At 57.0% G+C, this 23,772-nt stretch overlaps 1 protein-coding gene and 1 long non-coding RNA gene across 2 annotated transcripts in view; one reads left to right on the top strand and one right to left on the bottom strand.

Moving 5' to 3' along the window:
- Positions 1 to 245: 245 nt before the first annotated feature.
- Positions 246 to 23,772, top strand: part of SMARCD3 (SWI/SNF related BAF chromatin remodeling complex subunit D3) — a 33,284-nt gene continuing 9,757 nt past the window's right edge. The window contains exons 1-2 of the mRNA XM_070368913.1: positions 246 to 326; positions 1,841 to 1,981. Of these exons, the coding sequence (XP_070225014.1) occupies positions 1,943 to 1,981 (39 nt within the window). The 5' untranslated portion in view covers positions 246 to 326; positions 1,841 to 1,942. The remainder of the gene's footprint in view (positions 327 to 1,840; positions 1,982 to 23,772) is intronic.
- LOC138987580 (uncharacterized) lies at positions 17,543 to 23,153 on the bottom strand. Its single transcript, XR_011463919.1, has 3 exons — positions 20,735 to 23,153; positions 18,235 to 18,317; positions 17,543 to 17,753 (listed from the first exon to the last, which is right to left on the bottom strand). It is a non-coding gene; the product is annotated as an uncharacterized lncRNA (long non-coding RNA).

Raw genomic sequence — 23,772 nt, 5'->3', positions numbered from 1 at the left:
GAGTGGATACCGCCTGCGATCACTCGGGATGCTCTGGCGGTCTGGGTAAGCCCGCGGAGGAGCAGGCGCGTCTGCAGACCTCCAGCGCATCCGTGTTCAGCCCGAAGCTCACGACGGGCCTGCGAGCCCGGCGATCACAAGTGCGGATGCACGGGGCGACGCCGTCCGCTCCGATCCCTAACTCATTATTAAGCCGCTCGCTCTTTGCAGACGCTCCCTGCGCCTCCCCCGCTCCGGGCTGCGGCGGCGGCGCAGGCGCCGGGCCGAGCCGAGCGCCGAGCGGGGAGCGAGCGGCCGCGCTCCGGGCCGGGGTCCCGGGGGAGCAGGTGAGCGACCCGCGCCGCGCGGTCCCCGGGCCACCAGAGGAGACGCCGCCGGGCCGCGCTGCGCCGGCGCCCCGGCCTCCCTGTTTGTCGGTGCCCGTCTTGCCTGCGTTGACATCACCCCCCTCCCTTGCCTGGCACCCCTCCTCCCCCACCCCGCCTGCTATCTCCTTTCCTCCCGCCTGCCTGGCATCCCTCGCCCCCCCCACGTCTGGCATCTCCCCCGCCTCCCCTGGCCTGGCATCTCCCTGTCCCCCCACCCCGGCTGGCACCTCCCTTCTTTCCCCTGCCTGGCACCTCCCCTTACCTGGCAGCCGTCTTCTGCTTCTTCCTCCTCCCCTCCTTCTTTCCTGACCGCCCCCCCCCCCACTCCTGACTCTCTCCCTCCCCTGCCGGGCACCTCCCCCACTCCCTTTCTTGCACCTCTTCCATGCCTGGCAGACTCCCATCCCTCCCCTCGCATTCTCCCCCCTCCTCACCCCTGCCTGGCATCTTTCCCTCCCCCCCCCACCCAGTACCTCCCCATTCTCCCCTGTCTTTCCCCTCTTTCCCTTTGCCTGGCACCCTCCTGCCTGCTACCTTCCTCTCTTCCCCCATGTCTGGCACCCACACCCCTCCCCATCGCCTGGCACTTCCTCGTGCTGCTCCTGACTGGCACCCTCTGCCTCCTCCCCACTCCCCGCCTGGCACCTGCCCTCTTTCCCCAGCCTGACATCTCCCTTCCTGCCCACTGCCTGCCTGGCACCTTCCCCATCTCCACTTGGCATCCTCTGGCCTGGACACCTGTCCCCCGTTCAGATCGTCCCGCTGTCTCCCACCTTCCCACAGGTTACCTCCTCCCAGCCCTGGCCTGGTATTGTCTCCCCTCTTGGCATCGTCCCCATCTCATTGCCTCCCCTTCCTCCACACCCTTCCGGCCAATACCACCTACACGTGACCCTCAACTGCTCTCAAGCCCCCCCATACTTACTGAACTGCCCCCCGACACCCCACCATCTGCCCTGGTAGTGACCCTCGCTCCCACCTGTCCTGCTCTCGCGTGGGAGTAAAGCCAGGAAGGCTGTGCGCACAGGCAGGGCTGTGTGAGCTGGGCGGAGTACAGAGCAGGTCAGCTCTACCTACTGGCCACCCCCAGGATTCCCTTGGGATGGGGCCTGAGCTCCAGAAGGCATCCAGCTCCCATCCTGGCTCACGGTCCACCTTTCCGTTCTGCCAAGTCTCCCAGATTGCCCTGCCCTGCCAGGGCCCGGGCTCTGCCTGCATTCTCTGCTCTCATCCTCCCAACTCTGCCAGGAGGACCTGGCCTCCGACAGCTTTCTGCTCTCACACCTGTCCTTCTTGAACCACCCAGCCGGGCTGGCTCCTGCTCAGTGCACCTCCTGCCTTCCTCAGACCGTGCCAGGGAATGCCCCACACGTGGGGCCCCTCTAGCATCTTCCCCCGCCTCCTCGGGCCCACTGTGAGTCTGCTCTGTGCTCAGGGTCTGGGCCGCCCCTCCCACTGCCCTCTTCTTTCAGATCCTCCTCAGAATGGCCCTTGGTGCTGCAGGCACGGTAGGCTCTGGGCACGGGCACCAAGGGGGCACTGGATGAGTCCCCCGCTGCAGGACCCTGCCACCTATGACCGCAGGCCTTCAGCACCCGCCCGCCGTGGTACAGGTAGGCTCTGCCTTCCCCACCAGCCCCGGAGTGGCTGGGCCTCTGCTCACACTCCACGGCCCCCTCTTGGCACTTCCGCCCCCATCTGGCCCCTGGCAGTGCCTCTTCTCATGCCCTGCGAGGGCCGGAGCCTCTGCCCAGACCCTGCTGCCAGCTCCCCCTATCCACAACCCCCGCCCACCCCTACCCCCCATCTTGCTCGGTGTCCCTCACCTCTCGCCGTCCCTGGGCCCTGCCTTGCACGGCCATTGGAGCCAGGGACACGTGAGCCTGAAGCCAAATTTTTGCTTCATGTGAAAATGGTCTGGGGGCTCTGGCTTGTCCCACTTCCTCCTTCTTCCTTCCTCCTGGCTTGTGCCCAGATTCCCCCCCGCCCCAGACACACACCTCCGTGCCCCTCACCTGTGTGTAAGTGCTCACATGCGCCCATAACACCCCACAAACACACACACTTACTGCAGCCAAGGGGAACCTGCTGAGCTGTGGTACAACTTGGGCCCTGGAAACCTACCCCGGACATGCTAGGGCGCACATCTTCAAAGCCTTCTGAGCCCCAGGCAGGGCTTTGTTTGGGGCGGGAGGGGTGATGGTGGTACCCTGTTGTTGGGTGTCTGGTGGCGGCTAGTCCTGTGCTGACACGAGGCAGGCCCGGGCTCAGGGGTGCTCTCAGGCCCATTGCACATGAGTTGGATCCTCCTGAGTCTCCTCCCGGCAGCGTGGCAGAGAGGGGGACAGCCTGGCTAGTCCCAGGGCGGTGTCCCTGGTCCAGAAGGAAGCACTGAGGCACTGCATGGAAAGGCTGCCTGCCCCAGAGCCCGGACCATCCATGGGAGGGGGTTGGAGCCCAGTCTGAGCTCTCCCAATCCAGCCTCACCAGTGGGCATCACCTGGTAACAGATTGGTGCTGTCGGGGGCCCTGGAGGTGTGAGGGCCCGGTCCCTGCCCTCAGGCCGGCAGTCCAGCAGAGGGAGCAGACTTGGCTGGCCGGCCCACAGGAAGTGCCCTAAGTAGCGCGATTTGAAGTAGGCGTTGGAGAACAGGGGGCTTCCCTGGTGGCTCAGCTGGTAAAGAATCTGCCTGCAATGCAGGAGACCTGGGTTCGATCCCTGCGTTGGGAAGATCCCCTGGAGAAGGGAAAGGCTACCCACTCTAGTATTCTGGCCTGGAGAATTGTCCATGGGGTCGCAAAGAGTCAGACACTATTGAGCGACTTTCATTTTGGGAGAACAGGAAGGTGGGGCAGACTGGTGATGCGAGGGTAGGGGGTGGACCAAGTAAGAGTGCTAGTCTCGGCTTCTCCTCCCTCAGAAGGAGCAGAGGAACTTGCTTTCCTGCCTGGACTGCTCTGAAGTCCAAGGCAGTCCTGCCCCTCTCTGCCCTGCACCCCTCTGGTAGGCTGGGCCCAGGGTGGTATGGGGCAGGGGCAGCCTGGCTGGCCCAGAGATGGAGCAGCACTGGGTGGCAGAGAGGCCGTGACCTGGTGCTGGTTACTGCGGAAACAGGTGCAACTCATCCAGGCCCCCAGACAAAGGTTGACCCCCTATCCTGCAACCTAACCACCGCCAAGGTTAAGGGCGAATGTGTTCCTTAGTTTGTGGGGTTGGATTGTAAAAGGTGTGAGCTAGTCTACTAAATACATTCTTCCCAGGCAGCTCTGAAGTTCTGGGGCGTCTGAAGGTGGAGGCCAGGTCAAATGTGGGGCTGGTTGATGGGAAGTCAGCCGAGTTTCCCAGGTACCCCAGAGTCAGGCCTCCACTTGGTGAATCCTCGTGAATTGCAGTTGCTCTGGGATGCACTGAGATAATCCCTAAGGGGGTCCCCAGCAGCAGTAGGTGGGTGCCCTGGGCTGTTCCAGGCCTTGCCCAGAGGACCAGAGGAGGTCACCTAGCTGAAGGGGTGGGTGGAGAGGGAGGGGAGGCTTGAGAAGACCCCGGGGGGTCAGGAGGCTCTGGGAGCAGTAGGGGCACCTTAGTAACCCCTCGTCCCCGAGAGGCCCCGGTCATGCATTGAATCGAGGGTTCAGTCTAAGACTCCTGGGGAGCTGGGTACTCTGACCTCCCCACATGATGAAGGTGGTGAGGAGTGAGGTGCTGTGGGGTTTCTGGCGTTACATTTTGGAGTCCCCATTACCATAAAAAAAAAAAAAAAAAAATGGGCTTCCTTTGTGGCTCAGCTGGTAAAGAATCTGCCTGCAATGCAGGAGACCTGGGTTCAATCCCTGGGTTGGGAAGATCCCCTGGAGAAGGGAAAGGCTACCCACTGGAGAATTCCATGGCAGTCCATGGGATCACAGAGTCGGACACAACTGAACGACTTTCACTTCACTACCATAAAACTGGCCTTCATTCTGCATGTGCAGTTGCAGGCAGGGAGTGGGCTTTGACGCCCGGCGGCTTGGGCACGTGCTGTCATTTGGATGCTGACAGGCCCGTGCCAGCGTCTAGACGGCGCGAGGGGTGGGCAGGCAGGCCAGGCGTGCAACAGCTGGAGCTGTCTTCACCCCAAATGCCCGCAGTGTGATTGCAAGTGAGAGCTGGTTGTCAGTGAGCTGTGAGCGGCAGAAGTAATGAGCTGAGGTGTCACCTGGAGAGGTGTCACCGGGGGACCCAGAGCCACAGACACTCAGGATGAGCACACGGCCCTTGATTTGGGCTGGATTCTGAGCCCTCTTGAATCGCTGCACCAGAGGGTTCAGCTGCTGCTGGGGGACACTCGGCCGAGGGTGACTGGGCAGCCATGGCTGTGTGGGACCTGCTGACCCCCAGTACCTCACAGGCGCCTGTGGGGACATGGTTGAGGGGGGTTTTGTGGGTGGGCAGCCATGGCTGTGTGGGACCTGCAGACCCCCAGTACCTCACAGGGGCCTGTGGGGACATGGTTGAGGGGGACTTTGTGGGGGGACAGCCATGGCTGTGTGGGACCTGCAGACCCCCAGTACCTCACAGGGACCTGTGGGGACATGGCTGAGGGAGACTTTGTGGGGGGCGGCCATGGCTGTGTGGGACATCCTCAGCCTGGCCCACGTCTCGATCTGCTACCTACGCTGTGAAACCCATTTCTCTGTGACCCGAACTCACTTCCAGGAAATGTGAGAAATCGTCTCAGGAGTCTGTGGCTGTCCATGCCTTTACTGGAATGTAACAAACTTGGATCATCTCCCGTGTCGGCCTTCCTTTCCAGACGGAAGAACATTCTGGGGCTTGGAGTGAGGAGCAGTACGCTGTGAGGGGAGGGCAAGGGAGGAAAGATGCACTCGCAGTACGCTGTGAGGGAGAGGCAGGCAGGAAAGATGCACTCGCCTCGTTCCAAGAGAGCTTGAGGTGGTCTGCAAAGACACACAGAGTGAGGGGCCCGGGGCAGAGGACCGCAGGGCGGGGAGGGGACGCTGCGGCCCAGGGTGAGGTGAGTGGGAGGAGGCCCGGTGTCACAGGGCAGTGTTAAGTGTTACACTTATAACAGGGCAAATGTAAGCAGTTACAGTTGCCTGTAAGACAAAAACCTAACCATTTGCCCCCCAAAGACTATGATTTCTGGCCCAGAGACCCCGAGAAGTGTCTCCCGTGAGGTGACGTGAGGGGAATCCTGTGTGACAGTTTTAGCGACATCCTCAACAATTCCACAGCAGTTTCCTCGGGCGCAGCCGAGGGCTGACAGAACATCGCGGCCATTTAAGTCCTGCTGACTGTGCTCAATCCAAAGATAAAATTTAGAGCAACTGGAAGGATGCACTGCCTGTTAGTATTTACAACAGTTTCCAATATGTGTCAGGCAGCAGGGAAGTCTATTTAAAATCAGGAATCAAGTACAGAGTCACATTCTTGGGGAAGGGGATTATCCTCATAGGAAAATAAAGACCTCCATCAGTTCATCTGCCTGCAAAGCAGGAGACCCAGGTTCAATTCCTGGGTTGGGAAGATCCCCTGGAGAAGGAAATGGCAACCCACTCCAGTATTCTTACCTGGAGAATCCCATGGATGGAGGACCCTGGCGGCCTACAGTCCATGGGGTCACAAGAGTTGGACACGACTTAGCGACTAAACCACCACCACCACCAGTATATGTGCCTGACAGGTGAGCCTGGGTACGGGAAGGGACCAGCCACACACCCTTACCCCCAGGTCTTGAACCCTCCGAGGGCTAGACACAGATGCCAGGGATTTAGCAACTATTTGGCAGGGAATGCCGGATTGCATCATCAAAAGCATCATTCAAGTCTTGACTTAAATACCACTTCTTCAAGGGGCACTCTCTCCCCACCTGAGGTGTAAAGTTCCACCTTCTTATATCTTACGAGTACATGCTAAATCGCTTCAGTCATGTCCGACTCTTTCTGACCCTATGGACTGCAGCCTGCCAGGCTCTTATTCAGAATAGTGCTGGGGAAAAAAACACAAAACCATGTGTTTTTTTATGGTCATGCAGCTTGGGGGAATCTTAGTTCCCCGACCAAGGGTTGAACCTGGGTCATAGCAGTGAAAAGCACAGAGTCCTAACCACTGGGCCACCAGGGAATTCTCACTTTCTTGAATGAATGAGCAGATGAATAAGGCAGTAGGAGAGAGCAGGTGGCCCTGACAGCTGACCCTAAAAGAAGCCTGAGATCCCTCTGCACTGTTGACCCCACACTCTCTATGCGCCCACAACCCAAGGGTGGGCCTTCCCGGCCTGCCCGCCTTGACCTGCCAACACCTGAGCTGCTCTGGGGGGCCACACCTGGGGCAGTCCCTCGAAGATAGAACCTGTTCACCGTGATCCAGGAAATCCATCCGCTCTTCAGTCGTTTTTGTGGTGAGGGAGGCTCTTCCCGCAACCTTGGTCTTGCCCTTGGAGTTACAGAGGATGGACCTCTTTTCTGCTTCCATGACAGGCCTCCTTAGAGACTGAACTCTGCCCTCTGCTTCCACATCTGACAGCCTCCAGCAGCTTGGAGGCAATTCTCCCACAGGCCCTGCATCTGCTCTGGGGAACGTCCAGCTCTGATCTCTTCAGACAGTCCCTACCTGGGGGCCTGTGCCGGCTGCTCGGACCTTGGCGCCCACTGGGAGAGCAGGATGCATAGGCTTCCAGGTCCCCCAAGCCTTCTTAGAGACTGAACTCTGCCCGGTCCCTGCCCCAGCCGACCTGGGCAGAAGCACTTAGCTCTCAGGCTCAGCGTCTGCAGTTAAGACGAGGCTTACTACCTCGTCTAGAAAGGTTCAGGCAATGCTGCAGACCGAGCTCTCTGCTCAAGGCCCGCACACCATGGCTGGCCTCGGCCCCTCATCACCGCTGGGTTAAAACGTGATGCTGGGCGCTGTGCCACCTCCAGGTGTCGTCTGTGGACCCCAGGGCACTGCTATGGTGACTCGTGTCTCCGTAGATTCCAGCCTGCTGTGCTTACTGCCGAGGGTTGTGTTGGAGTCGGCGAGAAGCCCCGGGGGCTTTCCGCACGCCCCCATCCCAATCCCCGCAACCTCCACCCCCCAGCAAGAAGGGCATCTCCGGGCCGGTTCTGAGAACTTGTGAGCCTTGTTACCTTGTGAGCCTCCGCTATCTCTCCAGCAGCATCTGGCCGTCCAGCCGGACGCAGTCTTTAGGAGGCCTGCCTTCTTGGCCTTTCATGACTTTTTTAGCTGGAAAAAAAAAAGTGTGGTCCTCCGTCTGTCCTGGACTTGCAAACAGATTCCTTCCGGTCTCCGCAGCTGAATCAACAGCGCGGGCCAGGTGGGTGGGCTTGGAGGAGGCGATGCCAGCGCGGGGGAAGGTACTGCCGGTGGGGGCGGGCCCGAGTAGAGGGAGGGGAGGCTGACCTCCGCCAGTCTGCGAATCCCACTCCCCGCTGCCCCCACTGGCAGGTGCATCATGTGCTTTTGCTTTTTCTTGCCTGTTTCCCCTCTGAGCCCCAATTTTATCACCCCTCCCCCTATTTTGGTGGCTCAGATGGTAAAGAACCTGCCTGCAATCAGGAGACCCAGGTTCGATCCCTGGGTTGGGGAAGATACCCCCCCCTCCCCCGCCCCAGAAGGGAATGGCAACTCACTCCAGTATTCTTGCCTGGAGAATCCCATGGACAGAGGAGCCTGGGGGCGGGCTCCAGTCCTTGGGGTCCTGAACAGTCAGACACGACTGAGCGACTCTTCTTTCGCTTTTTCCTTTACTCCCATTCTACCCAGGCCCATTCCTTCAGGAGAAAACAGTCTTAGAAAATATGCCCCCTGGGGGGTGGACAGACCCCACTTTCTTCGCAGCACCTGAGGCCCAGTGCTGCGACTTCAGAAAGAAAGTCGGGGAAGCAGGCTGGGGTCAGACTAGGACAGCCAGTGTAGACCGAGGGCTTATTGGGGTTTGCAGACTCTCCTGTGGCTTAACTGGTTTATCTTCACCACAACACTGTGAGTTAAATATGATCATCACCACTTTTAAGATGGGAAACTGAGGTACACAGAGGCTAGGGAACGTCCCAGTGGTCAGGGAAGAGTCCCAGCTGAGTTCTGTCCACTGCTTCCTCAGAAGGGCCATGACCCAAACCGCAGCCCCCAAAGGACAAAGCAACCAGCCCTTTATAAGTGACCCCTTTCACCCCAGCTCTGAGGCAGAGGTCAAAGGCTAGTTGTCATGGTCTACAAGATCCACCCTACTTCCCATTGATTGCTGGGTCTCCAGGGACACGGACTTCCCACGTGGCACCACTGGTAAAGAATCCACCTGTAAGGCAGGAGATGCCAGTTCAGATCCCTGGGTGGGGAGGATCCCCTGGAGGAGGAAATGGCAACCCACTCCATACTGTTGCCTGGAGAATCCCATGGACAGAGGAACCTGGTGGGCTACAGTTCATGGGGTCACAGAGTCGGACATGACTTAGCGTGCACACGCATGCATGCCCTAGGGGTGTGAGAGACTCAACCAACCCCTAAAATAGGGAACAGGATGCTGTGGATTGTACAGCTCACACCCCTTCAGAAAGAGAGCCCCTCAACTCCATCTGTGTTGCCAGATTTCCAGTGTTTTAAGAGATTCTGAGAATCTGGCTTTTTATATGAAAGCTTCCCACTTTTAAGGTTTTTTTAAAAGTGTTTTGAGACGCACTATGGGCTGAGTGAAGCCTGTCTGGCTCTCCCAGCTTGCAGCATCCACCTCGAGCTTTCCTTACCCTGTCACCTGTCACCTGTCATCTCTTCTAGCCTTCAGGCCCTGAACCCTACATCGGTGTTTCTCAGGGGGCCCCAGTCTGAGACACACAGCACGAAGGGTTGCTGTCATTTTAGGTGGCCTCCTGTCATCAGTGAATCAGAAACAAAATGCAGAGTCTTGTCAAACACTCAAGGACCCTCTCCCAGGCAGAGAAGCATCATTCATCAGTTCTCAGAGATATGCTGCTTATGGGAAGGGCCGGGGCCTTGGACATGCTCCCTGTCGACTTGTCCATGTTGTAAACCCAGAGCAGGGGATGCTGGGGGAATTCAGGATGCTTGTGACAACCAGCAGGGGTGAGGGAGCAGTCAGATGATGAGCGGAAGAGAATGTTGACCTTGAGATCAGAACATGAGCATTTGAGTCCCTACTGGCGATCTGGCTCTAAGTCAATCATTAACCTGTGTTACTCATCTTTAAAATGGGTATACTAATGGGGCTTCCCTCATAGCTCAGTTGGCAAAGAATCTGCCTGCCATGCAGGAGACCCCGGTTCAATTCTGTGTCGGGAAGATCCCCTGGAGAAGGGGTAGGCTACCCATTCCAGTCTTCTTGGGCTTCCCTTGTGGCTCAGCTGGTAAAGAATCTGCCTGCAATGTGGGAGACCTGGGTTTGATCCCTGGGTTGGGGAGCTCCTCTGGAGAAGGGAAAGGCTACCCACTCCAGTATTCTAGCCTGGAGAATTCCATGGGCTGTATAGTCCATAGGGTCACAAAGAGTCAGAGCACAACTGAGCGGCTTTCACTTTCACTTTTCACTAATAGTAAACCTATTCGTGGATGGCTCAGCAGGTAAAGAATCTGCTGCAATGAAGGAGACCTTGGTTCAATCCCTGGGTCAGGAATATCCCCCGGAGAAAGAAATGGCAACCCACTCCAGTATTCTTGCCTGAAAAATGTCACAGAGGAGCCAGGTGGGCTACAGTCCAATGGGTCACAAAAGCCAGACTTTTAATTTCCTGGGATGTTGAAAGAACCAAATTAAATCAAGAATATTGAACCGTTTTATCAGCTGTTAAGCTCCATAAAGATTCATGTGTTCATTTGGAGGCCAAACAGCTTGACAAAGTTTCTCCCAGTAGCTTGAGTAAGACACACACAGGTGGCCTGAATGCAGTGTGCTAGTGAATATTTACAACTGGCTCTTGACAGGGTGGGAAGGGGGAGCTGAAATCTGATTTGTATCATCTGCTAATTTCTGTGGTATAAATACTCTACCAGAGCTGATTTTAAACTACCAACATGACACTCCAGCACATCACTGGGTATTACTGTGACTGAGTAAATTTGCTGCCAACTGAGGGCTAAGCCAACAGGGTGTAGATCATTTGGAGAGAGGACTTGTCCTGTGCCTTTTTCAGTACATTCCATAAAGATTTGGATGAAGAGAGACGGTCCCACTCACTGGATTTATGAATGATGCTCAACTGGCAAGGGGGGGGGGAGGTAAATATATTGGATGAAAGAATCGAGATCCAAAAGCTCTTGAGCTGGAAAAACCACTTAATTCTTACAAGAGGAATATCCTCGAATCCAAAAAGGCAACTTTAGAAGTATAGAATGGGGAGAGATGTTTTGTCACAAAATAGAAAGGGAGTCAAGTTTTTAATTGACAGGAAATTCGGTACAAGGCCAAAGTGGGGCGAGTGTTCACCAGAGAGTGCTGTATTGTGAACAGTGAGGACTTCATTCAGTCCTCTGTGACTTAGAGGATTTTCACACGTGTCCTCTTGTTTCCATTTTCCTACTCACAATAATGCAGTGAGAGAGGGGAAATGATGCTGAACTCATCTTAGAGACGAAGAGACTGAGGCTAGAGAGCTTGGCCCTTTGTCCTCCCGTCGATAGGCGATGGAATGAAGACTCAGACTCAGGTCTTCCAGCCCCCAGGGCCTGCCCTGTGTTCTGCTCATAAGCACATCACTCTTTTTTTTTTTTTTAACTTTTTATTGGAGTAGAATTGATTTACAATGTTGTGTTAATTTCTGCTGAACAGCAAAGTGATTCAGTTATACATATATACACATCCTTTTTTTTTTTTTGGCCTCACCACAGGGCTTTCTTACTTGCTGGACCAAGGATTGACCCTGGACCCTCGGCAGTCAGAGGGCGCAGAATCTTAACCACTAGACCGCCAGGGAACTCCCATCTTTTTCATATACTTTTCTATTATGCTTTATCCCAGGATATTGAATGAAGTGCCCTGTGCTATTCAGTAGGACCTCGTTGTTTATTTAAGCACACTGTTCTGAGCACCCTGTGTTCCGTGGCTTCAGGCAAACCAGAGGCTGTGAGAGGAGCGGCTGGGTTGGGGGGCATGGAGCCCAAGGAATAGTGAGGAGCAGTGTTGAGAGGATAAGTTTGCTAGACCTGCCAAGACCAAGTGCCAGACTGGGCGGCTTTAACAATGGAAATGCATTCTCTCACAGTTCGGAGGCTGGTAGCCCAAGACGTGGGCAGGGCTGGTTCCCTCCAAGAGCTGTGAGAGAAGGCTGGGCTCCAGACCTCTCTCCGTGGCTGGTAGGCCACTGCCTTCCGCCTGTGTCTCCTCACATTGTCTCTGTGTCTGCCTGTCTCTGTCGTAACCTCCCCAGTTTTATAACACCAGCCATATTGGATTAGGGACACCTTAGTGACCCACCTCATTCTAACTTGGTCACCTTCTTAGAGACCTCATCTCTAAAGATGACGTTCTGAGGTACTGGGGTTAGGTCTCCAGCAAAGGAATTGGGTGGAGGGAGGGGACACCATTTTCCCATAACAGGGGACTTTGAGAGCTGCCTTCAGAAGGTGGTGGTGGTGGTGGTGTAGTCGCTCAGTCGTGTCTGACTCTTTGCGACCCCATGGACTGTCCAGCCACACTCCTCTGTCCATGTGATTCTCCAGGCAAGAATATTGGAGTAGGTAGCCATTCCCTTCTCCAGGGGATCTTCCTGACCCAGGGCTTGAACCCGCATCTCCTACATTGCAGGCAGATTCTTTACCAACTGAGCCATCAGGGAAGCCCCTTCAGAAGGTGGCGTCCTGTCTTATGAGAAGGGAGTTAATGAGTGCTGGGTGGCCAGAACCTCCAGGAGGTGACCTGGGTCACACCCACCACAGGAGGAACCAGGGCCCGGAGGAACAGTTTGACTTGCTGCCACCACGGACTCCCTTGGGCCTCTTGGCTGCCGGACAGCAGCTTCGCACCCGGCTCTGTGTGGGAACACGCGGAGGTGGTGGAAGGCCTCCAGCGGTTCTTTTCCACAGATACGTGGGCAGTCTGGTACCCTGTGGGTACTTGGCTCAGCAGTATCCACAGCCCGTCCTCGGGCAGCTCTGCCATTCCTCAGCCCTGGTGCCCCCACTGTCTCTGCCAGGGTTTGGGTGCAACTCCCAGAAACTCACAGATTTCATCATCACCCTGGGGCCTGGCTGTGGCTGCTGGTGGCCCTACCACAGTCACCAGGGCCAACGGCCCCAGCAGGCCACAGTCCCTCCGAGGAGGACGCTCTCGGGGGCATTTGCTGATCTTTTCCGCAAGGAAGCCCAGAGCTCTGGGGTGAGGTGCACTGGTCCTCTGCTCCCCCCTCCTCGCATTGCGGCTTTCACCGTCGGGGGCAGGAGCTGCCATGTGCTTCTCTGTCTTCCATGCTGTCCATGCCTTCAGCCCCGTCCATTCCCACTCAGTCCTCAAACTCAGAGTCCTGGGGGGCCGAGGCTGTGTCCAGTGTGTGAATCAATGGTACCACGTACAAGACGTCACATAGTGGGGGCTCACTGGACACAGGAAGGGGCCAGCAGCGGGGGTCAGGGGTCAGGGGCGTGGTGGGAGGCCCCGCGTGTCCTTCAGATGCCTCCATCAGCAGCTCCCAAACCTCAGCTTCCCTGGACCCAAGGGTTTCCTTCCAGTTGATTCACTACTCGTGGTGGCTTCTCAGCGTCTTCCTTTCCCTCCTTCCCTGCAGCCCCTCCCACCCTGTGTACTCACGGTCATTCTCCAGTCAAAGAAGCTTCCAGTGGTTTGGGTAGAACCCAGACTCCCCTGTGGCTCCCTGGCCACTGTGAATAATTGCCTGGCCGACCCCTCACGGCTACCCTCCTGTGGGACTCCTGATGGCCCGCAGCTGAGGGCTCTGAGGGCTCCTGTCTTCAGCAGTTCCCTAGCTGGGGGGTGGTCGGCAGCAGGACCCAGGGGTCAGGCAGGGGCCGAGCCCACAAGGTCCGGCAGGCTTAGCGTCAGAACCTAGTAATAGCAGGCACTTCATTAACAGTTTACTCTGCGCCAGATGCTGTGCTGGTCTGCCCACGTATACGACATCGTTTTAATCCTCACATCCACCATGAGTTAGGTGATGGGCTCCATGTCTTGCCGACGGGGAAAATGAGGCTCAGACTGGTCAAGTGACTTGTACTTATTTATGGTCATGCAGGGGCTGAGCCAGGCATGAACCCAAGACTGTCTGATTCTAGAGTTGTGATTCTCAACCCTGGGCAGTTTCACCCTCTAGGGACAAAGGACAGTGTCTAGAGGTGGGAAGAGGAGCGTACTGGTAGAATTTATTGGATAGAGGCCAGGGATGCTCCTAAGATCATACAATACACGACGGCCCCACAGGAAAGCATTGTGTGTGTGTTAGTTGCTCAGTCATGTCCAACTCTGTGACCTCGTGGATGGCAGCTCACCAGGCTCCTCTGTCCATGGGATTCTCAAGACAAGAACACTGGAGTGAGTAGCCATTCCCTTCTCCATGGGATCTTCCTCACCCAGGGCTCGAGCCTGCATTGCCTGCATTGCAGGTAGATTCTTTACCATCTGAGTCACCAGGGAAGCCCACAGTAAAGCATTATCCAGCCCCTAAATGTCCACAGTTGCCACAGGTGAGAAGCCCCATTCTTGAGTCCAAGCTCGGAGCCATCACGCTGAGGAGCTTGCAGAGACCTCCCCCAGGGCAGTAGGTTCAAGGCCTTTGGGAGGACAGGACCCCAGAAGAGATGGAGCAATGGGCAGGGCAGTAAGGCCCTGTGGTCACAGCTCTGGTCCAGGACAGAGTGGCTTGCAAGTGGGCCCAGGCAAGTGCCCAGATCTGGGATAAGGGCATGGGTCAGGGCAGGCCAAGGGGCTACCTGGAGGGGATTCACTATACAGGTGCAGGGTGAGGGCACCTGCTGGCCTGTTACACAGGTTTGCGGAAACCAGGAGTGATCCCCCAATCAGGTCCAGGCCCTGAGACCACCCACTCTGTCTCCCCCTGCCTGCCCTGTTGTGGGGCTTCATGAGCAGCTGTTCGAGCCCCAGAGACGTCTGGGGTGTGCTGTGTGGGGACATGGGAGGGGCCTGGCCTGGCTTTGACCATGACATCCTTGATTCCCAGACCATTGTCTCTCAATCCCACATACTTTTGCCTGGTTCCCCAAGAAACCTCGGGCCCTCTGCACACGGATAGAGACTTCTGCCTTTTGCTCGGATCATTTCTCCTACCTTCTTAGACCAGATCGGACCCTGTGAGTTCTCCACACCCATGACCGTCGAGTGGTATCAGGAAGGCAGGACGAGGTGGCACTGGGGCTGCCCACAGCCTGTGGGCAGGTAACCACGTGCTCCCAAAGGAAGCAGCTGGGGTGATTCCTGGAGGACAGGGAGCCATCCCAACATGGTAGACCATGTGCGTGGGTACCAGCCAGGAGTTCTGTGGATGCACACGTATGCATCCATCTGTCCAGCCAGGAGAAGCCCCTGAAGGGCCCACTGATCCACCCACAGGAGCGAGGAGCCAGGGGCCTGTTCAGAGTTTAACTAGGATTCATTTTTTTGGCTAAAAGGTAATTCATACACAGGAACTAACACAACTTCCTCCAACACATTGACATGAATTTTAGACACCTTGATGGCAAGTTTTCTGGAATTTATATTCCCAATGTTTGAAACATTCTGCTTGAGATTTTTGGAGAGTGAGTTTTAAAAGATAATTGAGGGTAATTCAGCTTAAATGTGCACGCCTCCGGGGATCTTGATTTCCTTCTTTAAAAAACAGGTGTTTGGGGAAGGTGGAGGAGTGTGTGTGTGTGTGTGTGTCCCCAGCAGGAAGGCTCTCCATGAAGGGACACCAGAGAGGCAGATTGAGGTGAAGGAGAGAAGCCAGGGAGGGACCTTGACGTTGGGAGACCCGCTCTGCAGTCCCAGCCCTAGACCAGCATAGCAGCTTTGGGCAGGTCATATAGTGCCTCCTTTTCCTCATCTCTAGAAAGGGAATCCCAGCCCCCACAGGACAGTTAGACCTTTCAGTTAGACCAGTTAATGAAAGTGCTTGAGCTGATGTTGTTGCTGTTAATCTTGCTAACCTCAAGCACAGATTGTAACATCGCCCAGCGTTTGGAAACACGCTGGAAATCTTGAGTAGACTTGGAGTGGGTTCTCATTACTCACACCTTTGAGATATTGGGGCTTCCCTGGTGGCTCAGTCAGTAAAGAATCTGCCTGCAATGCAGGAGACCTGGGTTCGATCCCTGGGTTGGGAAGATCCCCTAGAGAAGGGAATGGCTACCCACTCCAGTATTCTTGCCTGCAGAATTCCATGGAGCCTGGTGGGCTACAGTCCATGGGGTCGCAAGAGTCGGACACGATTGAGCGCCTAATACCTGAGATATTGGAGTCTCTGCCATGTGCCAGATCCTTGGGATTTATCCACACACAGGACATCAAGATCCTGGTTTTTGCGGAGCTTACCTTCCAAGGGGGGAAAGAGAAGAGAAAGGCTAATGTACTAAATAAGTAGATGATACAGGACAAAGAAAGGTGTTCAGGACTTCGGAAAGAAACCCAGGAGGATGAAAGAGAGAAGAATGTGCAGGGGGGAGGGAGAGGGGGAGGGAGGCTTCTAACAGGGTGGACAGAAGTGTCCCATTGAGAAGGGGACATTAGAACAAGGACTTTAGAGAGGCCACAGTGTTAGCTGGAGGAAGCATGTTCCCGGCAGAGGGAACAGCAGGCTCCAAGGGGCGGAGAGAAGAGGGAGGGGGTGCAGGAGAAGGACACAGAGGGAGCCGGGAGGGGTGATGGGACTGGGTCCTGGGACCCCCAGGACTCAGCCCTCACTGGCAATGAGATGGGGGGAGTTTGTGGGGGCAGAAGTGATGGCATCTGACTCCCTTTGCTAAAGGACCCCTCTGGTTGTGTGCTGAGAGTAGACCACTGGGGTCCAGGTTGGAAGCCAGCTTATTCACTGCTCATGGGTTGGAGTGGGCTGGGAGCCGTGGAGACGCGAGAAGCACTGGGTTCTGGATGCAGAGCCAACAAGACTTGCCTTCGGATTGGATGTGGGGTGGGAGAAAAAGACAGGATTCCAGGATGTGCCCAGCTTGCGGAAGCAGTGGAAAGCAGTGGGAAGCAGGGTGAGGAGGGCGAGCAGCGAGCGGTGTTTGAGGTGCGAGAGCGGGGGTTTTGTTGTGGGCGAATCTATTCAAGATCCAGGTGGAACTGATAGTGTGTGAGTAGACACTGCGTGAGTCTAAGGGCTGGGAGAGAAAATGGGCTGGAGGAAAACTTGGAGAGTTGTCAACATAGAGAAGGTATTTACAACTCTGAGACTGGGTGATGGATGAGATCTCCAAGGAATGATTGTGGAGCAGGGAACAGGAACATGGTGCGGGGCTGAAGCATTGGAGCCACGGCCCAGAGCGTTCCAGACGGGGGACAGCAGCTCATATGCAGGGGGATGGCCGGGTTTAGGTGGGAGCACAGAGAACTCAGCTGCAGGAACCAGGGGAGCGGTTGCCGGGAGGTGGGAGGATATGGTGGGATCTCTGGAAGTTCTTCAGAAGCTTCTCTTTTCTCCGGGAAGGGAGAAGCAAGGGCATCAGCTGGGAGAGAGGAGGAGGTTGGAGGAGAAAGAAGATGTGGAAAACTCACATAGGAGACTGAGAGCGGGGAAGGACCTGATGGTTTAGAGAAGGAGGGGGCCAGTGGGCAAGATGAGGCCAGCTGAAGTCCAAGCTCCAGAAAAGACAGTGGGGCCAGGTCGTTGCAGTGGCGTGTCTTCTCCAGCCACATCAGGTCCTGGAGTGCAGGGGAGGGGTGGATAAAGCCGGTTTAACTCTTAAATAAGCGCGCCAAGAGTATGTGCAAGGGAAGTAAAAGTGGTAACGTTTACATTATGTATGTTTTTTGTTGTTCAGTTGCTAAGTCATGTCGGACTCTGGGACCCCTTGGACTGCAGCATGCCAGGCTTCCCTGTCCTTCACCATCTCCTGGAATTCGCTCAATCTCATGTCCACTGAGTTGGTGATGCCATCCAACCGTCTCATCCTCTGTCACCCTCTTTCTCCTCCTACCCTCAATCTGGGTTAGGGTTAGGGTTAGGGTTAGGGTCTTTTCCAATGACTCAGCATCAAGGTCTTTTCCAATGAGTCAGCTCTTTGCATCAGACGGCCAGAGTACTGGAGCTTCAGCTTCAGCATCAGTCCTTCCAATGAATATTCAGGGTGGATTTCCTTTCGGATGGACTGGTTGGATCTCCTTGCTGTCCAAGGGACTCTCAAGAGTCTTCTCCAACACCGCAGTTCAAAAGCATTAATTCTTGGGCGCTCGGCCTTTATGGTCCAACTCTCACATCTGTACATGATTACTGGAAAAACCACAGAGGTATGTTTTACCATAACTAAAAATAAGAAAGAGTAAGTGTAAGAAGGTGTGTTTGTGATGAGGGGTGCAGGTCAGAGAAACGGACCAGCAGTTCCAGTGGCATCACAGACTTTGGATGTCAGGGAGCTGGACAGGGAGATGGTGGTCAGAGAGTGGGGTGTAAGGCTGAGATTGGTGGTGGGGCTGGAATGACAAGGATGCAAGAGGTGAAGCTGGCATGAGTGACTGAGGGAGGGCAGAGAATCTCGGGAGGAGAGGCAGCCCAGGAACCCAGAGCCCTGACGTGTGGGAGGGACTGTCCATGAGGATCTGGGAAAGCAGCAGGAAGAGGTCAGGGGTGACAGAGGGAATGGCTGTGAGCCAGGAGCTAGGATGCTCCAGAAAAGAAGGCGCCATGGAGGTAAGATGCAAAGCCAGGGGTCTGGAAGCAGCAGCAGCGAGGGGCAAGGAGGGTCCTAACCCACCTGGAGGCCAGTGGCAAGGCGGACTCTGTGAATACCACTGCCTTGCACAGAAGATTTCAGGGGGAGTGGTTACTCAGTGGTTTCTGCCACAAGAAGGCAAAACAGATGTTCACAGAAATGGCTGAGTGTATTGGACACTTTCCTATGACAGCCCACATGGAGAAGAACTTGGGTTGGGAGATGGCTGCGGAAGAGGGGTGCACAGAGCCTTGTGGGGCCCAGGGTACAGGAGTTGAGGGGAGTCTGGGCCTTTCGATGACTCTGGACACAGTGGGCACACAAAAGGCATTAGGGCAGGAAGGCAGCCCCCCACCCTGGCCCAGGGGACACCAGGGCAGAATGGCACCTTAGTGTTAAGAGGAGAGGGGGCCCTTTCAGACCCTGTGAGCAGGGCTCACCCTTCCCTCCTAAAGGAGTTACAGAGGTCTGGAGACCTAGCCTTGGGTGGGTCCCCTGGACATTTTATCTGTACATTCCACTGCCTGCTACCACTTGGCTTAATTTCCCAAAAAATCCTTTAAGGAAGTAAGGATGTTTTTTTTTTTTTTTTGGTATCAGTTTTCTTGACTGAGGTGACATTTCCGGCCTCAGAATGCAGTGGTTCGCAGGACTCCGTCCAACCCCCTGGTCAGAGCCCTGTAGCAGAGCTTAACCTCCTGGGGTGAGGGCTGGGGTGCTGGCCACCAGCACCTTCTCCTGGTGTCAAACAGGTGTCAAACAGCTATGGGACAAACAGGAGAGGAAATCAGTAGTGCTGGATGGGGCCCCTGTCCGCCAAGAAAGAAGACGGCCGGGGTGCCAGCAGGGCAGAGTGCTGGCTGCAGCCCCTCGGGGGTGTGAGAGGGTCTCCCCAGGCTTTGTAGCGAGGTAGGCACCTACACCCCCACTCCCCAAGAAAGAGAGGGAGAAGCCCCCTTCTGCTTGGAGCCCTCTTGCTTTTGCCACTGAATCTACCCAGACAGACGGGTGCTGGAAGATGAGTAGGGAGCAAGGATGGCTCTGTGGGACACCTACCTGCCTGCCGCTCCCCCACTCTGGCAGAGCTATGCCCTGGGTTGTGCCCTGAGGCTGTGGGAGCCATCTGGGGCAGTGATAGTACCCCTCGGCGTCCTGGAGAAACACCACCCCACAGACCCACCTATCCTCTCAGAATGGGTCCAGGCCAGTGTGGCTTGCTTTTTGCTACAGGAAGTGGAAGTGTTAGTTGCTTGGTTGTGTCTGACTCTTTGCGACCCCACGGACCATAGCCCCACCAGGCTTCTCTGTCCATGGGATTTCCCAGGCAAGAATACTGGAGTGGGTGGCCATTCCCTTCTCCAGGGGATCTTCCTGACCCAGGGATCGAACCCTCATCTCCTGCATAGCAGGCAGATTCTTTACCGTTCTGAGCCACCAGAGAAGCCCGACCTGATTAATGGTGGCCCTGAGGGGAGTGAGGGAACACGCTGTGAATCCCAGATGGGCCTTCCGTCTGAGCCCCAGAGGTCCAGGGAACAGGGAAGTACAGTGACTTGCCCAAGGTCACATGACGGTCTTGGCACCCTACTTTTTTTTTTTTTTTTTTTTTCTTTCTATCATATTTGTGTCTCTTGTGTTTGCAAAACTGACACAGAAAGACAAAGTCCCACGGAGACAGACAGCCCCTTTGGAGAGCAGCAGAGCAGGTCTTGGGCCCAGAAACATCCTCGAAGGAGGAGGGACGCTACTCTGGCCTCAGAAGGGCTTGGGGGGAGTAGCTAGGACGAGGGGGAGGACTGTGCCTGCCATGCCCCTGGTCTGGTCTACCAAGGTCCTGCCTGCTGGCTGGAGGAAGCCCCTCACCAGAGGTGGGGCGTAGGGTGCAGACTCCTCTTGGCCCAGCCCTGGGGACTGGGCCAGAACCTGAGGTCTAGCCAAGGTTTCCTGGGGGCCTGGGGCTTGGGCTAGGCAGGTCAGCTGGATCAGAGCTGCCTCTCGGCCCCTCTGGCATGCCCTGGCGTTTAGTGACCAGCGGAGAAAGTGGAAGCTGGGTTTAGGGGTGGGCCAGAACACAGAAAATCAGGGGTTCTCAGCCTGATCCAGTGGTCTCACTTCATTCCCTCTCAATCTCTCTCACACGCACACGCACACACAGTCTGTGGGGGTAATTTCATGGCCCTAAGGAGACCTTCATTGCTGGGGATACGGGGACGCGGGCGGTGGAACGCGGTCTCCCCCTCCAGCCTGGCTTCCTTTGTTCCTCCCTCGCCGTCCTCCCTTCCCGATCGGCTTCCCTCCTCTCCTAGCCTCCTTCTTTCCATTCTGCCCCTCCTCCCCGTCCTGCCCCCTCCGCCCCACCCCCAGCCGTGTGCCCGCCGCGGGGACTCCCGCGGAAGGCGGGAGGGTGGGACCCTCCGGGCGCCCCGGCCCAGCCTCGGTAGCCATCCTCTCGCCGGGAAAGAGTTAAAAGTCTCTCGGCTGCATCCCCCCGCCCCCCCCACCGCCGCCGCCTTTGAGTCCCGCAGCTAGGCCCTGGGCTGACCTTCACCGCGAGGGAGGCGGCAGTGCGCATGCCCGGGCCGGCTCCCGCCGCTGCCCGGTTCCCCGGGCGGGCGAGGGCGAGGGAGGGCCGCCGCGGGCCGGGCCGTGCCCACCCCCACACACCCCCAGCGCCGGCCGCCCCCCGCTCGGGCGCCGTGGAGAGGGGGGAGGCTGCCGAGCCCGTCCCGGCGGTCGCGGCGCATCTCTCTGCGCGCGCGGGGAGAGGCGCTTTGCCATTTGGTGCTGGTGGTGCTTCGGCAAGGGAAGGAGAGATGGGGGGACGGCAGGGGGGACTCCGGCTCCGGGCGGACACGCGCGCGGCCTGCCCGGAGCGCGGCCTGGGCCCATCGGCCGTGTCGAGCTGGGAAGGAGGGCACCCTGCCCGCTGAAACCGGGGCCCTCCTGCCCACCCGGGGCGGGAAGCAGGAGCCAGCAGGCGGCGTGGCTCTTGCTGAGCGCCCTTCTGGGGCTGAGCCCTGAGGATCCTGGCCTTTGTGAGATGGGAGTCCTGGCCCCGGGACACCCACACTGGCGCCCCTGCTTTCTGGTCTGAAGGCAGCCCCCGCCCCGGGGGTGGGGGCATACCTGGGGTCGCCCCTGTAAAAGCAGTCTGCTGGTGAGGGCCTTGTGAGTGGGCAGATCGTGATTGAGTTGTGCCCGTGGGTGCAAATTCACGTGACTCCTTGTTCCTCTGGCCTTTGCATTGGTGCTTGCGCCCTGGGGGACACATATGCACTATGTATCTGCTGTCTCTGTGTCGGTAAGGATGCCTTCCAGAGAGAGGCTGCAGAGCGAGGCCCTGGGCCTGGGGTGGCCCAGGAAGGTGTTGTCTGTCGACTTGAGTGACCCTCCCCTCAGTACCACCAGATCCCTTCCTTGGCCTGACCATCTCCTTCAGTCTTGCCCACCACCAAGACCAGCCCCTCACAAATGCCAAGTGTGCCCACTGGCCCCATCTACCTCCTATGCTGTCTTCTTTCTCCCAAAGGCCTCCCCAAGAGTTGAGAGCTCCAAGCTTTACACAAAGCTAGAGGTGTCTGCCCTTGTCCCTGTCCCCCAGGGGGACATGTCCCTGCTAGAAGCACCCACCAGGAGGTGGGGTGCCCTTGATGACTCACATCTTCAGGTAAGAGGCAGAGGGTGAGCTCTGTCCAGTGGCCCACTGAGCTCTGGGTGGTTGCAAGTGTTAGTAGGCATTGGTCAGGTCTAGTCCCTGTGTGCAGGCACGGGGGGGACAATGGACCTGAAAACCAGCCCCAGACTTCATGGGGCTGCAGCCCATTTGGAAAACTCTACATAACACACATGAAACTCAGGCACATGAGACATTAGTCAGCAGCAAAGTGCCATTTCATGGCCAGGGTAGATGGTAATGGGCATTCACAGAATAGAAAGATCTGTGCACGGAAGTGGAACCAAGGAAAGCTTCCTGGAGGAGGTGGGGCTCCAGACGGGCTTTAAGGTATGAATGTGATTGGGACAAGTAGAGAAGCATTTTCAGGGATTCTAGGCAAAAGAATAGCAGGAGCAGAGGCTTGGAGATGGGAATGAGCGAGGGGTTTTGGAAGTTAGACAGACTGGAGAGATTACCTCCCCAGGTTACCAGCAGCCACCTTCGTGGCCAGTGGCAAACAACCACCCGTTCCCACCCATCAGGACCCATTATCTGTGAGTGTGGGTGTGGGGGAAGCCTGGGTAGAGGTGTGGTAGGAAGGGGCTCTCTAGGTCCCTGGTAAGGTAGAGGAGGAGCTGCATGGACCACCTGCCTTCTCTAGCCCTTCAGGGGATTGGCTGTGGGCACTGAAATGGACAGTGACAGCCAGAAGCACAACGGGGCCAAGGAAATCAGGCTGCAGGCAAAAAAAGACTCCCTAGGCAGAGCCACTCCCTGGGTTCTTGGTCCCGACCTCTGACGGCTTTCTAAAGGGTTGAGGGTCAGGCTGGGTCTTCAGGATCTAACCTCAAATAAAAAAGTGTACGCTGGGTCTTCAGGATCTAACCTCGAATAAAAATTTCCAGCAAATTCCCGGGGCCCTGCCCCGCCCTCACCTGGGTACCGACAATGCAGCCCTTGGAGGCATAAACTTGACCCCTTCTGGTCCCAAAGCCCCTGGGGCGCTTCCTCCCGGAGGCGGGGAGAAGGGTGTGGCCTCTGGGGCGTGGGCGGGGCCAGGGCTCCCAGCCTGGGGACTCGCAGGGTTTGCCCCTCCTGTTTCCTGTCCCTCCTTCACCCCAGCTCCCTCCATACCACCCCGTCTGGGGCTCCCTCACGGCTCCACCCCTACCCCTGCTTTCTTTGGGGTCCAGAGGCTGGCCCTACCATACCCAGCGCCCCAGCTCCTGCAGGTCCCCCGCTCCCACCCACACCCCATTCCAAAGCCGTCAGGTCGCGCTGGCCTCCCCCTCCCCACCCATCCGTCCACCCCAGTTCCTTGCCTGCCCCCACTGCTTCCCTTCCCGTTCTCACGAGCCTGGCCCACCTCCCTCTCTCCGAAATTTCCCCTACTGCCTCGACTTTGTCACAGAGAGACAAAGACTCACATAGCCCGAAATAGACACCCGGAGCGGGGAGACACAGACCGTGTCCAGCCACATACACGCACCCGCGCCCGCCCGCGCGCGCGCACACCGGAGGCTCTGGTAGAGGGAGGCACACAGAGGAGGCATTTATCTGTGCACGCACGTAAACATCCACACCCACGGCCACCGGCCGTGCCCACACCAGGGTGCAGACACACTCGGCGGTGAGACAAGGGCGCACACATCTATGGACTGCAGGGCACACCGCCTCCGGGGCACACCCACCACGGCCGCCCGGTGCCGGAGAAAGGCCTCCTCCGGGCTCGACTCCCGCCCCCCGCCACCACCACCCCCTCCACCCACCCCGGATTCCTTCCCAGCGAAATGTTTCCCTACTTGGCCTGCCAGGTCTCTGGGGAAAAGGGCCTCAGAAATGCGGCAGGAGCCACTTGGGGGCAAAGTTGGAACGGCCTGTTCCCGGCCTGTTCCCTGCCGGCGAATTCCCTAAGCGAAAAACTA

The sequence above is a fragment of the Bos mutus genome, chromosome 4 (assembly GCF_027580195.1).
Source record: "Bos mutus isolate GX-2022 chromosome 4, NWIPB_WYAK_1.1, whole genome shotgun sequence".
Lineage (NCBI taxonomy): Eukaryota > Metazoa > Chordata > Mammalia > Artiodactyla > Bovidae > Bos > Bos mutus.
Note: the sequence above shows the minus strand (reverse complement) of the source record. Positions and strands in the feature narration are given on the sequence as shown.